Genomic DNA, 17,517 nt, shown 5'->3' with positions numbered 1-17,517 from the left:
ATTTATTCAATGCCTCCTCTGCCATAGCTACTACAGAAAATAATAGGGATAAAGTAAACAGACATGATCTCTGCCCTCACAAAAGCATTAGCACAGCACTTAGCACCCATTATGATAATTGTAGTTTATGTGTTCATCCACTCTAGACTTCGCCTTCCCTGAGAGCAAGGTCTGTGCTGTGGCCATCATTGAAACTCCAGTGTCAGTCATGATACCTTACTTATAAAAACATTCCTTTTCAAGAACAGAGCTTGTTTGGGTATCTTTTTCAGTACATGTTGTAAAACAAAAACAATAAAAAAAGAAAAAAATAGGACTTGAACAATAGCCATTGTGCAATAATTTGAGCATCTACTTTGTGATATTCCTCAGTGTTTTATACTAGGGCTGCACCCCAACTTCTAGTTTTTGTCTTAGGTATGAGGCTAGATAGAACATGAGTGCTTATCCATGCTATGCAAGTCATTCACCCTTAGCTACATCCCCAGCCACTATCTCATCTTTAATGAAGTATGTCATTCTGACCCCTGAAATGGAGCACAGATTTCTGTCTAGAGAACGAGGGGAAGTTTCTGTCTGGGAAAATAACTGGCTCAACATTTTAACGTTTTGGGGACAGTACCGGGATGTCTATCCACATCCTCCTCATAGTAGAGAGGAAATCATAGGATTTCCACCATGCTGCTGCATTTCTGATAAGGGCATAGTTGAGAGCAGATCCTCTTCATCTTATAAAACAATAAGTATAACTATTTTAACTCCTAAGCAAGTGATAGGTATTTGTAAACAAGCAAAAGGCACATCTTGCATAAAAATTAGGTGACTGAATTTTTACATGAAAATGTTAACATTTTTAGAGTCCCAAAATGAAATCTGAAAGAGAAGAGTTTTTTTTGTTGTCATTGGCGGTCAAGGTGGTTTCTTGCTAAATTAGCATCACTGCTTTTGTAAATGACATCACTTTTTTTTTGAAATCACAAATTAAAGCCCATTAAATAAATTCAAATTCTGTGAGATGTGTAAAAAATAAATATTAGCTCTTAAAAATATTCAGCAATTTAACACATGTAAAATACAGAAATTTGAGGGGAAGCATAAGTTTTCTGATTTGTTATGTCCCATGTTTAACTTAAAGTATTTTATTATCAGATTTCAAATAATCCAAGATGGTCCCCTGTATTACTTAACTCTTTACAATAACCTTTGGGCACAGTTGGCTTGAGAAAAATTATTGATAAAACTTTATCTACTTTTAATTCCAAAATGGAATGGTCAGTATTGTATACCTCCACTGACTTCAGCTGTGGGAACAGTCTTTTTGGTGTCCTGTGTATAGTGATCAATGCTTAAATTTATACATGATTCTTTGACTATGACAATAAGTAGGATATAGAGGCCACAAATAGCTAGCATTAATGTAACAACACTATGTGCAAAAGCTTTTAGAAAATTATCAGCATGGGTTTGATCTGTTATTCCTAACATACTGTAGAGTTACCATAATCAGTTGGCAAACTAAAGGCATAACAAATTAACACAGACTTTCATCCGTAACAGTTTATAACTCAAGTTTCTGTTTATATCTCAGGCTGCCCTGATCATATAGAACCAACCTCTTTTATGCAAATAAAAAGAAGCCAGACATACTAAATCTCAAGTATAGCACTGTAAGCCCAGAGTTAACTCCTTTCCTACTTTTTTGTTACAAGGGAGAGTTACAGAGCTCTTACATTCTTACTATACACTTTTCATTTCCTTAATATCCAGAGTATTTAAATTGAATATACCTGTACTAGATTGAACAATTCCGGAGTCAACTGTTTGTCCAAGAAGGTCATACTGGTTTAAACGTGACCCATCTTCGGCGACAACAACTGAGCGAGCCGGCTCCCTGGTCCACTCATAGACAACTTCTGCTCTTGTATAAGCATCTGAGAAAGAAAAAAAGAGCATAGTTATACATCTTGTTTGTTCCTCTAATGAGCTGATTGTTCCATCAGCTTCATATTTTCAACCTCATTGTTACAGATGGCACACTAGAAAATGGAAGCTCAAATTCGGTTGATTGGTAATATAAATACACATTTATTCTGAGGGGTTCTTTGAGTCATTTGTTCACTTCTAACATTGAGAACATACAAAAGATACAGCACTGTGCTAGTATTGCTATAATAGACATACACAAGGTTGCTGACTTTATGTGACTTATATTGGCATATGAGAGACACAGAGAGCCAAAAGGGATATATAAAAAGTCCACATAGTTTTTAAAGTAATACAGTACTGGGTGAAGAATGAATTAAGGGAAAAGGGCTACATTTATATATGGGAAAGTACTTGGAAAGACTCATAGTCAATACTTTTATAATTGCAAGTCCAGAAAAAAGAACGTGGGCAGAACAGAGGTCAGAAGAAAGAACTTGTTCAATAGACAACATGTTTTGTGGTTGTTTTTTGCTTCTTTTTATTTCAGGCAAAGGTGTGACACAGTTGAGGAAGACTAGTATATCCACAGAAAAAGGCATGAGATTAGAGACAATAACCCTGAGTCCATATGTACCCCATGGTGTACAGTAAATGGAGAAATACCAACAGAATTGTTGCCGTAGAGCCCTTGGACAAGAGGCTTGCACTGGCATTCTTTCAAGTTATTTGTGTGGGTATTTATAATCATGATGCTGTTTATTTTCATTAGCCAAGTCACTGCTAGTGAAGATATCTCCCATATGAGGTTCTGGTTCATAAATCCTTAATCCACTCAGATTAGAGATGAGTGGATGGAAATGAAGTAAAGAAAGAAATGAAGGGGGGTAGAAAGAAGGAAGAAAAGAAGGTGGCAGGAGGGAAGCAAACATTTCACAGAATTTCTGTTTTCCAGTTACAGAAGACTCACTTCACATGGCTAAGATGCTGTCCTCTGTTTAGATGCACAATGATGTTAACATTTTAAGGAGTATCAGATGAGGAAGAGTAAGCTGCTTTAGATTATTTGATGGGAGGGCATGACAACGAAGGTTGGCCTTATGATACAAGCTTGAATCCCTGGCCAATGGCCAGCTCGTCCATTAGTCACATTTGGCAATGCTCCCAGGGACCAAACCATGTTCAGAGGGCTATGAAAATGTTTTAATTTATTTAAGATCTAAGATCAATATAACCTAAACTGTCATGTATTCATCTTTATACCATCAGTTATAAACTATGATTTAAATAATGTTTTGGAACAATGCACCCCCCACAAGATAAAAATACTTAGGGTTCATTGAATTCTTAGCACTGGCCTTTCAACACAACATTCAAGCTCAGGCTTGAGAATTATGTTCTAAAGTATTGTAAGATTTTTGCATTATGGTTGCCTTTCATATAAAAATGATGTTATCTGCAAAAAGCATACACTGACTTTGAAACAAAATTTGGAACATCACTTTTCTCAGAGCTGAGGGATGCAGGAAAGTTGAGATCTTGTTTCCCCATCTTAGGTAGGCAGCTTGTCTGCCCTATCATCATTTATAAGTCAATTTATAGCAGATACTCCTTGAGAAAACTCTTAAAGAAGCTTGAAAGAAAATAACTTAATGTATCATGAGACAAATTTAAGTGACAAATGAGTAATATATAATTTGCCCCCACAGACTTTAAACATTTCCTTATTTTCCATGGGTAAAAGAAAAAGGTTTTACGATTCTACAGAGTAGGATAATTTCATCAATGAGGAAGATATAAAATTAGACTTTAAAAATTCTCTTAGAAAAGGGCAGAGCACACAAGTTGGTGAAGCATCTACATTACTTGCAGTCCATGCATACGAAGTTTTAGGAAAATATCTTTTCTGGGTAAAGCAAGTTTCTGTTTTCTTACTGAATTCAACACACTGTATTTGTTTGAGCACGAACTGTCCTAATGCACCTCTTGGGAAAGCTTCAGTGGCCACATGCTTTTATCACATTTTATAGACAGTAAACTGGGGCACAGAATCAAATACGTGTTACAAGGCATGCCACAATTTAGTGGAGAAAGAGATATAAAAGCTGAAAATGCAATTCATTCTGCTCCATCTCATTTGAAATATTTTTTTCTAGAAAAAAATGTCCACTTTGCACATAAGCCAAGGAAGTCGACTGGTTCTGCGAATGTCGAGGAAGTTAATTCTAGAGCTCATGCCATTTGGAACAAGCCAAATCTCCTGCTACTATATTGTACAGTTGTTGGCAACAGTGCAGGCACGGTATTATTTTATACTTGAGTTGTCTCTGGAATGCTAATACAGATAGAGCAGGAAAAGTGGTGTGCTATCTTTGACGCCTCATGCTTCATATTTTTAGAAGTACCGTGGTGTATGAAAGTGTTCCATCCCTCTTATACGGTGCAGGGAAAGTTCACATCACTTACTACGTTGAGTTTTTCCTAGAAATTTCCCTAAATATGGCAAAAGTTGGGAACACAGGGGTGGGGTGGGGTGAGGGGAAGGGAAAATGGGGAGAGAGAAGGGAGAAAGGGAGGATTGGAGAGAGCTTGGGGGAATGGGATGGTTGAGATGGAGGAAGGGTGGATAAGAGAGTAGGGAATAAGATATCTTAATTAATGGAGCCATTTTAGAGTTGGCAAGAGTCTTGGCTCTAGAGGGGTTCCAGGTGTCCAAGGAGATGTCCCCAGCTAGGTCCTTGGGCAGCAGAGGAGAGGATGCCTGAACGGCCTTTTCCCATAGCCACACTGATGAATATCTTGCATATCACCATTGAACCTTCATCTGGTGATGGATGGAGATAGAGACAGAGACCCACACTGGAGCACTGGACTGAGCTGCCAAGGTTGAGATGAAGAGCAGAAGAAGGGAGAGCATGAGCAAGGAAGTCAGGACAGCAAGGGGTGCGTCCATCCACAGAGATGGTGGGGCTGATCTAATGGGAGCTCATCAAGACCAGCTGGACTGGGACTAAACGAGCATGAGATCAAACTGGACTCTCTGAATGTGGCTGACAATGAGGGCTGACTGAGAAGCCAATGATAATGGCACTGGGTTTTGATTCTACTGCATGTACTGGCTTTTTAGTATCCTAGTCTGTTTGGATGCACACCTTCCTAGACCTGGATGGAGGGAGGAGGGCCTTGGACTACCCACATGGCAGGGCACACTGACTTCTCTTAGGATTGGAGAGGGAGGAGGAAGGGGAGGGGAGGAGTGGGAGGGAAATGGGAGGAGGGGAGGTGGTGGGAAATTTTAATAAATAAATAAATTTTAAAAAAATGTTCAAAAATAAAATAAATATAAGAAAAAAAAGGATTCACTCCCAGAATGCAAACTGGTACTTTATGGTAGAGAAGATAGAAGAAAGGCACAAGAAGAGTTTATGTGAATTGATAATTCTTAAATATAAGGAAACATAAGCTGCTCAGTCAAACAATTTAGGACTTGATTTCAAAGGGCTCACTTTCCCTTGTAAGAAATTGTAAAACAAAAGCCATTGGTTGAGGTTATGAAATAACCTAGTGTTAGTACTGCAAGCACACCTGTATTTACTATCAAGAGAAGAACTATGGAATCAAGTTAGAGTGCCTGTTATTAGCCTCAATGCCCAGGTTTTTATGTTTTCCTTTGATTCTTTACTCCTCTTCCATATATCACCTCAAGTTTAAATGCTGAAAAGCAAAAAGGTACTTAAAACCTGGTTAGTATAATCTTTCTTTATTCAATGAACATGTATCTATCAAATTGTGCTACCCTCTGCAACAGAAAATGCTAAATAAAATATACCGTGCTTCTATAGTTTTGGTTGTGAGCCTAGCCCTTAATGGCTGAGCCATTAATCCAGCCCAACCCTGCTTTTATAAAAGTTGTAGCCTTCATACAACAGAAAGTGCTCATGAATAAACAAAAATGATAATGAATACATACAGTAGCAACTGTTATAAAATAAGCGGGGGAAAGAGATCAAGAAGATTGATAGGGCCATATACAAATTACTATAGAACCATTGGGAAAAAACTTAAGAGGTCCTGGTCATGCTGAGTTGTGGTAGATGAGAAGGCTATCCACAGAGATGCAACCAAGAGAAGTGCAACAAAGGAGCGATCACACAAGAAACACCCAGGAGAAACCTGCTTAGACATTTTTTCTTTAACTTTATTCTTTTCATAAGGTACCTTATTTGTTTTCTCCCCAAGTCCCATTCCCTTCTTTTAAAATACATCTCTAATCCTTCAGATGAAAGGATTATTCTGCCCAACCTTCTATGAGAACATAAGCAAAGTAAAACACATTTCTTTATACTGAGAAGTAAGTAGATGGCGCCTAGGTTTTTGGAAAAGCTTTGATCTTTGGGGCCACTATTTTATATTATTTTCTTTACTAACAATCTCTCATCTCCCCGAAAGCAGATGCAAGTGCTTGAGATGCCATTTTGTGATGAAGAACTTCATGTAAAGATTCCCTTTGTTAAGAGGTGGGACTGAACAGACTTCAACCAACAACAAACTTTACATATCTCATAAAAAAGTGTATGATGACCCCTTTCCTTTAGCCGTCCACACTACCAGAGTCTGTCTTATTGCAAATTAAACTTTAATTCATTGATCAAATAAGAACACATTTGAAGCCTAATTGAAGTTGAGAATAATTGGTAATGACACAGTGATGGTGGTGATGGATCAATACTGTCTTAGAAACAATATAGTAGGTGATCTTCGATCTTCTTCCTCCTAAGGAAGTCCCATTGTGGACTGTGAGAACTTATCAAGGATCATATATTTGGGCACTATTTGATATCCAAGTAACCTATAATAGCATCACTATTAGAAATGGAACTCACTCAGGAGAAAACAGCAGAATCATAATGTAAAGAGTACATTGAAACAAGAAGGGGTTGGGAAAAGGCCGTCTTCCTTAAAGTCCTGTTTAGCTGGAAGGTTTGGAGGAGATTAATTTTGAGTCCTCAGGATAGAATGTGATCCATAAATAGAGAACAATGTCTCCCCATGACTAGAACTGCTAGGCACATGAAGGCCCTTCGCTATTTTCTTTGTTTGCGATCATCCTACACTCTCACTATTTTTCTTCTATGAATCATATTTTACCAAAATAGTTGCTCAGTCTGCCTGTCTAGTGGGAACAGTAAGCTAGTTAGGTAAACCAAGATTGACTCAGTCCCTGTCTGAAATCCCTCTGCAGGAAGCCAGGAATACATTATCCTCACTCCATGTATGCACTACAGTCAGAAATAGAAGGGGAGAGAGAAGCTCAGAAAGTCCAGCTCAGCAGCCCAAAGGTATCCTTGGTGTTGCTTTCAAACAGTACAGGTCTCTAAAGTTGACACAATAGAGATTTGGCTACGATACTATCAAACGGAAACGAAAGCATCAATACATTCATGAATTCCATGGGATACTCATACCAACCTAGAACATTTTAGACATGATTATTTATTTTCTAGATATCTCTATAACATGCCCTTGAAGATATATCTTTAAAGCATGTTTAAGAAAAACACCTACACGTTGTCACAAGCCAGCTATGAATATTTTTCTAAAAACCTTGTAAATTCAATAGAGCAATCTGCTTTTATTCGAATGAAAATGTGTCTATGAGATTCAAGAGTCTTGTCCCTTTTCCATAAATACTATTTGATGATGCTTTTCTACTAGATGGTTTAATTCATGGTTTTTATTTTAGTAAATAAAAAATAACCCGGGAACTGGAGAGATGGCTCAGTGCTGAAGATTGCGCATTACTCTTCTCAGGATCGCGAGTTTGGTTCCCTGCACATAAATCAGGCAGTTCATGGTCACTTGCACCTAAAGCTCCAAGAGATTTGATGTCCTCTTCTGGCCTCCACAGTTGCCCACACATGCATGATGTACATTCACATAGTGTCCAAGCTAGAGTTACTGATGCTGTGATGAATTACTATGACCAAAGCAACATGGAGAGAAAGTGGTTAATTTCAGTGTACACTTCTGTGTATCATCCCTGAGAGCAGAAACTCAAACAGGGCAGGACTCTGGAGGCCGGAGCAGATGCAGAGTCCATGGAGGGTGCTGCTTACTGGTTGCTTCCTATGGCTTGCTCAGTCTGCTTATTTGTACAGTCCAGACCCACCAGAGCAGAGATGGCACTGCCGTCATTGGACTGAGACACACACTCCAACTAATGCTAATGACTTATTTTTTAAAAAAAGTCTTATAGCTGGATCTTACAGAAGAATTTATCTCGACTGAGTTTCCTTCCTTTCAGATGAGTCTGGCTTGTGTAAGCTAATGTTAAATTAGTCACCATACATAGACACACATACATACATGAAAATAAATATCACAACTTTTTAAAAAATTAAAGTAAGGACTAATACTCATAGGCAAACAACTCTTGTAATATAGGGCTGTCTGAATTTTCTTGATGTATTTGTGACTCTCCAACAGACCATAACTAATTGTAAATCTCTTGCTTAAGTTCATAGATCTTGCAGAAGAATAATGACAATTTGAAGTAAATTTACTTACAGCTTCCAAACTTTAGTGGGCAGGCATGGGCATCCATAGGGAAATCCTCCAAGTGCATTGGGCATTCTGCTCTCACCGTCAGTCTTATTAATTAAGGAGACAGAATACAAACAAAAGCTCTATAGATTAGACACTTGCTGATAATTAGAGCTTGACGTTATTAACTATAGAATACATATTACCAAAGCAGATTACATGGACATAAAAGGTACACCTATGATATATTCGCAATAATCAAATGATCTAGGAAGATTTATGAGCTACCGTGATTATTTCTATAATTTTGTGTTTGTCTTGTAAAAATCAACAAGATTGGATTTTGAGAAGGGAAAAACATTACTGGTGTTTCTTATAACAAAGAGCATCCACTAAATTCATCTAGCTATGGGAAATGTTCAGAGAATCAAAGTAGATATAATCAGAATTGCATAGTCAAATAATGGATAGAGTAATTTCCCTGATTTGATTATTAAACAATGTATACCTAAATTGAAATCATATTGGAAGTCCTAAATATGTATAATTATTGTCTGTCAATTAAAGGTGCAAAAACTCCTATAAAAGAACATGCATAATTGCCACTCGATCCTTGATTGTGAAGGACACAATATCAGCAATACCAAGAAAAGTCCTCCTGTCCTTATCATTCTCTGAATCCTTCCCCAAACTACCCCACTGAATGGGACAAAAAAAAATGGAACAGGTGAAACAGAAAGTTTCCTGGAGTTTGTGAGACTGGTTCATGCAAGGTGCAAACCCTCCTTGATGATTTTTGTGAAGTAGGACTCAATTTCCAACAGTCAGTTCTATTTGCAAACCCATTGCCTAGTTGAGGCAGGGCTCTACTGTATTTCTTATCAGTCTCGGATGTTCTGATATTGTGGACGACTCTACTCATGTTTTTGTTTTTTCATTTGTTTGTTTTGATCTTGAGACTGGCTTTCTCTGCATAACAGCTCTTGGCTGTCCTGGAACTCATTTAGTAGACCAGGCTGGCCTCAAACTCATAGAGATCTAGGTGTGTCTGCCTCCCAACTGCTAAGCTTAAAGGCATGCACCACCCCCATTGAGACATTCTATTCGTGTTTTTAAAAAATATGCTAAAACAAATTCATTGAACTATAAATATATATTTATATTATGTATATATAATATATATTAGTAAATATATATGAATATATATGTATTAGAAAATGGAAGTTTGGGAAGACTTGTGTTTATTTTCTTCATAAGATTTAAAAAGAAAAAAATTTATTTGAGTGTGTTCATGCATATGAATGCAAATATTCCTTGGTACATATGTGAAAGGACAACTTCCAAGAGCCCATCCTTTCCTTCCACTATGTGTGTCTTGGTTCCCCTACCTACTGAACCACATAGCCGAAAATGTTTGAAAGATTTTTCGCAAGTCCTGCATTACTCTTTCTATTAAGTAGCTCAAAAACGTGGTAGAATGGCTTTATACCCAATTAAAACAATTAGGTCTTATAATACAGATCAAGGCATTACAGAATGCATATTAATATTTGTATTACATGTTCAACTATTTTAAAAGTTGGTAATGCAAGGAAACTGGTGAGTAATTTAGTTAATGGAATGTGTCATTTGTTTATGTTAAAGAGTTTTACAATCCCAGTAAACATTAACGCAAAACCATTTAGGATCTGAACATCATGGACACATGAAAGGAATAAACACTGGGTTAGGGTCAAGCACGAGTGGAGAGTTGCCTGTCTGTAACTAAAGCAGATTTTAGTTTGCAGCATGCTTGGGTCCTGCTTGGAAGCTGCCATACTCTGCGTATTCATATCTATTGGTCCTTTATTATCTTTTCCGTTGTTATTTTCCCCATATTCTTAAATCCTATTGTGTTTTGACTAGATTGATTCAATTCCTAAAGAGGTTTTTAAACTACTTTTTCTCTCTTTTTTCATCTAAGTAATTGTTTATGAAAACATGCATATTCTGGCAACATCTCGCAAAGTCGAACCGTCATTCTAATCCCATATTAAACACAGACAGCACAGCTGAGACTTTTTCTTCCTGTTCCTCTTCTTCCTATCCTCCTCCTCCTTCTCCTTTTCTAAGGAGATAAGCCCCATAAAGATGGCAGCATGAAGCTTTCCCTGAGAGCTGACTTCTGGGCCACAGTATGCAGTCAGTCATTGGATGCCTCTTTGGGATCAGATGAAGAAACATAATATACACAATGCCCATTTTCCTGATCTTTTCCTGTATCATAACCTCAAAACAAAACCACAAACTCAGAACGTGGCATGAATTTCTATATTGGTGCCTCAGTAACTCTTCCTCGTTCCTTCAGTCAGCCCACTTTCCCTAGTGGAATGTGAACAAATTACTTCTATGTTTTTGAATTAAAAAAAAAAAAACAGGCTTTTCTTTTTTTCACCTTTCAGTTCAACACAGACAAAACCTCAGGTTACAATTGTCCTAAAGATGTTTCCAGGAAGAAAACAAAACAAGCAAAAAAGAACACCAGTGAGTGTCTTCTGCTAATTTGCTTCATTATTAAAAAATCATTTTTAAATACCTTAATTTGAAACAGGTGGTGAGATTGTGGTAGTTGGGAATTCCTTCCCCTTTGCTCCATGCAAGGAGATGTCTCCAGTTTTGATACTACTGTGATTAGCATAGATGAACTTGCAGCAGCTTACAAACAAGCATGCAGTATGAAATGAGAGGGATGTTATGAGTAGCCCACATGAAATTATAGCTCACCCGGGGACACAGAAATATTTGACAAGAGTGGAAAGTTCATGAGGACAGGATGTCAAGAGGGATTGCAGGTGTGAAATAAATTGCAAATTCATGTCTACCATGTGAAATACACATATTTCAATGAAAGCATTTTTATTATGAATTTTGGAGAAGGAAGTTCTTGGTAACTTCTTCAGAAGGTTTTGGACAATTAGATATTTTAGATGGATTAGGCAGCCCTGCTAATGTGATTTGTGTTTAGTTAAAAAAAAAAACAGTAAAAGAAAACATGGGTTAGAAGTAGTAGTGCTCATCTTGTTATCTCAGGTGTTTTATATGAAAGGTAAGAATTTTATATGAAAAGGAAACCTTTGTTCTCAATTATTTGTGCAATTTCTAGATGAAATCGGAGGCAGACAGTGTTATATTGGCTATCTCAGTGTAAAGAAATGGTTGGGCAAGGATACCATGACTTAGGGACAGAAGGCAGTGAGGCCAAATTTTAGCTAAAAAAATAACCAAACTGACCATTCCAATCAATAGTCATACTGAGCAACCAACTTTCAATTAAAAAAATATTTGTTTTTCATTAAAAAAATCAAAGATTAAATCAGAGACCATTCAAAATTTGTAAGTTAATATATAAAACTGTCTTTCTATAAAATTATTTAATAATTTTGTTTTTGTGATTCATGCTTCCTTCATTTTATCTCTAAGATGCTGTATACTTATGACATGCTTTTCAGTCAGTTTTGAAGGAGGAAATTTTTTTATAGCATACCCACATATGTAAACACACAGTCTTCACATTAAGCCAAATTAACTATCCCTAGCTAAGGATACTATTTGAGAAATTATGTATTTCTTCACATACATAATTCCATGTGAATTTTTAAAAGAACTTTATACAGTCATACTTTTCATTTTGTCTTCTTTTTTTGCAGAAATGTTTTTGGATATCTACCATTAGACAGCCTCTAGAAATTTCACCTAGATCTTATCACAATGCAGGGAGATATGAATTTCATAACAGGGACTAAAAGGTCCTCATGTTGAATTAAAGCAAATACAGCCCCTGCAACGTTGTATTACTTAATCTAGACTTCATTTACATTTTATTTAACATTGCAGGCATGCATGATATTTCAGAGCATTATGATTGCTTAGCAGAACAAATTTAATGCTTAAAAAGTACAGAAAACCCAAAAGCCAAGCACCAGTCAACACTCTGAGGATTTACTTCTTGGAGCAGAACAGGAAATACAGACGTTTTAGCACAGGAACCGCAGCCCCCTTACCTCATGGTGTACAACAGCGTGCCGTCCTCCGTGATGCGCAAGAGTTTGTTAGGCATGGTCATGTTGTGGGCCACAGACTTCTTGCCATTGTGGAAAAACGTATCTGGAGTCCAGATTTTACTGGCCATGAGGTTGTTTAACCGAAGAACTGTCATGGGCCCTTTGAATTTTAATCTTTCGTCCTTCCAGCTTTGACGAAAAAACACATCTATTGTATATTCCTGGATAATTTTGGGAAAGAGCAGAGTACAGTCTTACGTTTTGCCATAGAAATAACTTACAAATACGATTTTGGAAACTCAGTGTGGCTTAGGTGACATTCTCAGAAGCAAATGTGGAGTGGCATTTACATGTTAGTGTTAGAGGAATTAGTGGAGGCTTTTGCAAAAAAAAATTTAATATATGGATATATGTATGTGCATACATATACACGTCTGAAAATTTATGGGAAAAATGTTCTCAATTTTCTCCTTAGATACCTGAAAGTATAACATAAACTACCTTTGTCACCAATAGTAAAATAAAATTGATAAATTGCACTTTGAAATATAAACACATACTTGCAGGTTGTACGTAAAGGAGAATATTTAAATTAATGGATTTCAGCAGTAAGAAGAAAACATAATATTTATAGCTCCTTTGTGTTTTCTGCAAACCCCATCATCAGATTCAAGCCAATCATGGTGTTGATATAGATGTAAAAATCCTTTCACTAAGGAAATGACTTCTTGTTTTTTTTTTCAAAAATAGTAAATAGTGTATATAGCTCCCCAATTCTACTACATAGTGAACAAAACTATAAAAATATGGAATAAGTTAATCAAATTTCACAAGTAATTCAAACTTTTTTCCCCATAGAGAGGGGCAAGAGAGAAGAATGCAAAGAAAAGAGGTGTGTGTGTTAGTGATCACGCGTGTGTGTATATCACGGGAGAGATGTGCGAACCTCATCGTCATTCACAGCAAGGGAGTCTATTTATTTGAATAAGCAGAGCATTCCTTATGGCATTACCCAGAGATGAACATCTGCTCATCTAAAAACAAGCGATGTGACTTACCAACTCCTGAAATTGAAAAGGATAGTGTTCATCTTCCTTGCACTACTTGCTACATTGGCACTAAATTTAGGACTCAATGATTCGAAATAAAGATTGACACATCTCCATTAATCTTAGCATACTCAAAACCAGAAAGGGGGGGTGGCTAACTAGAAAACATTATGCCACATTTTCCTAATCCTGTGAAGCTTGATGCTTCTGAAAGCAGCTGCTTTTGAATCCTGTGCACGTCATCCTTAGGACATACAAAACAAATAATTTCTGTCTCTAGGCATTCTGTGCATTTAAGTACCTGCCTCTTTCCTAGGATTTAAACAATACAAAGTGAAGTCTGAATGTATGCTCGCCCTTCTGGAAGAGGTTTGATATTGCTCAGTCATCACTGATCCATGACGTTACATCATTAGTGGATGTCTTCTAATGCACCATGGCTAATTGGGGTGACTAACTTATAAAGAAGGAAGTGAGCAAAATGATGCTATTCTGTTGATACAGGCCAGACAAGATACCATGTTTGTTGTTGGGCTTTTCTGTGTCAGAGTGTCAGATGGAAATCACTGGGATACGTGATAGGAATTTATTTGCTGCAAACATTTGTTAAGCATCCATTAAACTCAGCAAAGGGAGAAATTATTAAGACTTGAGTTTTATTGAAAGAACTCATGGAGGGCAAGGATTATACATTAGATGATGAGGCAATATTACAGAAGAACAGTGCATATCACTCATACTATATATAGTCTTGTGCATATGTCTACTTGTCGATATGATATCCAATGACCTTTCTATTCTTCTTTATCTAGCTACAGCCAACTGTTCTCAATACAATGGAATAACTTTAGACTGATTCATACTACAGAGAATATCTACAGATAAATCAAGATCCCATGCGTACATAAACAGATTATGTTCTCAGGAATCATAACACCTCTCATTTGCCAGCTCTAAGGAAGATTCTGTGTGTTTGGGTTTGGTTAGATTTTGAAAGCATAGTAAGTGTTAAATGTAAAATAATTTTCAACAAGACAATGCCCAAGAGAAATGGCTCCAAAAATTATGTCAAAATTGTCCATGTCCTAACATTTGTGTTTTTATTATTTTTCCATTCAGCTTTATTTATCTGTGCTAAAGGAGGACAGTGAAATCACCTTTCCCAATTTTGTTTGAGACAATTCTTCACAAGTAACACACACACACACACACAGCAATACTAAGGGTAAAATATATTCCCTCCTTTTCTCTGTTTGAGGAGAAATAAAAGCTAAACAAAAGCAGTTGATTGTGATCATATCTCACATAATTTCAAACAGAAGCACTCTCTGTCCCATGTTTTCTAAACCTGATTATATGATTGAAATGGTAGCACCAAGCAACTTCTTGGATGCCCTTATACAACATGAACTAGCCCCCATGACTCCAATTTGTTAGATCAAGATTGGCCATTTGGAAAAATATGAACCATGTTTCCCTTTTCAGAAAGATGAAACAAAATTTAAGGAAGATTCATAGTGATAGTGACTATGGGTATAAAATCAGTACCTATTATTTGCCTTCCAATATTATCAACACAATTTTTTAGGCTAGAATTCTTTATAGCTTGGAATCAAGAAAAAGGCTATTTGGAAAAAGTGACTTAGTAAAAGTTACATGATGGGAATTTGAAGAAGGTTAAAAAAAGCTGTCATAACAAGATAAACAAAAGCAGACTACAAAAGATGGGACTAAGTAGAAGAGACTGAACAAATGCCAAGTTTTCCCGAAGGAGTTACTGAATTTTCACAATTACGGCTCCCACCTTACAAGAGAAAATCTTCCCCAAGTTTGTCTGGTTTATAGAGTAGGTCCCCAGAAAATATGAATCTTATTTCTCAAGATCTGGGACAAAATATCCACTTTGTACCTAAATAAATATCGTATTGAAGTGTTCCGGTTCATGCTATTTATTGACATCTGTGTGTGCCTTGACTTGATACATTTTAAGCAGCACAGGAAGCGAGGCTGTGGGATTGTGCAGCCTGGATATTTCTGTCAGAGCCTAGTGCCCTGGGAGTGTGCTGCTTGTGGCCAATTAATGGTTTTTAAAATAAGCTTAAGGAGTTGACCTCATTTTTTTTTTCTAGATGAATCTGGATGCCTTGGGAGCTAAGCAATCTTCAGGGACGGTCTGCTGAAGTTTCAATTGGTACCCTTAGCTAGTGGGTCACTTTTCTTTCCTGAGAGCATGCAGATGAGAATATTCTTGAGCTGAAAGGTTTGAAATGGGGAGTAGATAGAATAACATTTAAATAACATTTAGAATGTATTAGGACCTTGAAAACACTCAGTAATGACAAGTTCATCTATGGTTACTATTAATCAGATATTTTATTAGTTCCTGCTTAAAATATAGAGAAAGCTATTCCTGTTTGTAAAAAGGAACTTTATCATCCTGTCTTTAAAATTTGACTGCCTCTAAATAAAACTCCTTTTTATACTTAATCTCCCATAATATTATTTAAATAATTTTCTAAGCAAGAGAAGAGGTACAGGATCCAGGACCCACTTTGCAATTCAGTTGTAAAGCCTAATTAGATCATCACAAAACAACTCAAATACTGTCTCAGAAATTATAGACAATGAGAAAGACCAGCTTCTGTACACCCTCTGTTTTCCTTTTTGAATGTTTCAGTTTTGTTGTTGCTGTTTGAAGACAGGGTTTCTCTGTGTAGCCTTAGCAGTCTTGGAACTTACTCTGTAGAACAGGCTGATCTCAGACTCACAGAGATTGGCCTGCCTATGCCTCCCAACTTCTGGAATTAAAGGCATGTTCCACAGTTACTCAGCTCTTTTATAATTTTTTTCCTGAAATTTATATGTGAAATGCAATTTTGACTGCTATAGGGATAAAGACAAGTAAAATCATCCTATAATGTACCTTTATTTTAAGACAAAACTACAACATCATTGGTCCCTTGAATTCCTGTTAAATTGAATCAATAACTCAAAAGCATAGTCAAGTCAGTCAACATCCAGCATGGATGGAGGAGGAGTTATTGGCAACTGGTGACTGCTAAAGGAAGGGAAAGTCAGGTTTTCATTTGAAATGTGGTCCCTGCTTGGCTTCCCAAGCTCTAGTAGATGGTCCAAAAACCATAAATATTGGCAGTACAGATAGGACACAGTGGGCTCAAAATAAGAATCAATTAAGTTGGAAAGGAGATTCTCTTGGGTGATTGTGGTGGTAGTTAGAGGGAAAAGAGGATCAAAACTCATTGTATATATGGATGAAATTCTTAGAAGAATAAATATAAATAGATTTTTAAAATAAAAATAATTAAAGTTTGCTAACTATATTAAAAGAATTTTATGTTTTACTTCTGGCTTCCTTTGAGTGCTGTCTCTTAACAACATGAGGCACTCTGTCAGACGCAAGAGACAAAGGCAGAATTATTGTAAAAAAAAGTTTAAAATAAATATAAAAATAAACAATATATTATTCTAAATCCACGACCTTTATTCTATTGTCTTCCTTATCAAAATATTCAGAACTCAAGGAAGAGGGTTTAGTTTAGTTTAGTTTACAATGGCCCACAAGAATTCACTTTTTTCACAAGAATTGGGCTTCTAGGGTTTGTTGTTGTTGTTGTTGTTGTTGTTGTTGTTTTTCGAGACAGGGTTTCACTGTAGCTTTGGAACTTGTCCTGGAACTAGCTCTTATAAACCAGCCTGGCCTCGAGTTCAGAGATCCACCTTCCTCTGCCTCCGATTGCTGAGATTAAAGGTGTGCACCACCACCACTGCCCAGCCAGGGCTTCTAGTTCTATCAATAAGCAACTAGTAACCCATTACTCCCTTTAAATCACACTGTGATGTCAGTAAGACATGTTTGTCTTTGCAACTTCTGATTCCACTTTAAGAATGTAAGACATTGATTTGCAATAAAAAAAATAATTTCAAAAAAAATAATAATTTCA

The 17,517-nt window shown here is 36.7% G+C and overlaps 1 protein-coding gene across 2 annotated transcripts in view; it reads right to left on the bottom strand.

Moving 5' to 3' along the window:
• Positions 1-17,517, bottom strand: part of Gabra1 (gamma-aminobutyric acid type A receptor subunit alpha1) — a 56,024-nt gene that overhangs the window by 16,518 nt on the left and 21,989 nt on the right. For both annotated transcript variants that reach the window (XM_041676114.1, XM_041676115.1), the window contains exons 5-7: positions 12,507-12,727; positions 8,491-8,573; positions 1,788-1,931 (exon numbers count right to left, since the gene is read on the bottom strand). In XM_041676114.1, the coding sequence (XP_041532048.1) occupies positions 1,788-1,931; positions 8,491-8,573; positions 12,507-12,727 (448 nt within the window). The remainder of the gene's footprint in view (positions 1-1,787; positions 1,932-8,490; positions 8,574-12,506; positions 12,728-17,517) is intronic.

The sequence above is a fragment of the Microtus oregoni genome, unplaced genomic scaffold, assembly GCF_018167655.1.
Source record: "Microtus oregoni isolate MIOR12 unplaced genomic scaffold, Mior012 000027F_ref0000203, whole genome shotgun sequence".
Taxonomy (NCBI): domain Eukaryota; kingdom Metazoa; phylum Chordata; class Mammalia; order Rodentia; family Cricetidae; genus Microtus; species Microtus oregoni.
This window is presented reverse-complemented; position numbering and strand designations above follow the sequence as displayed.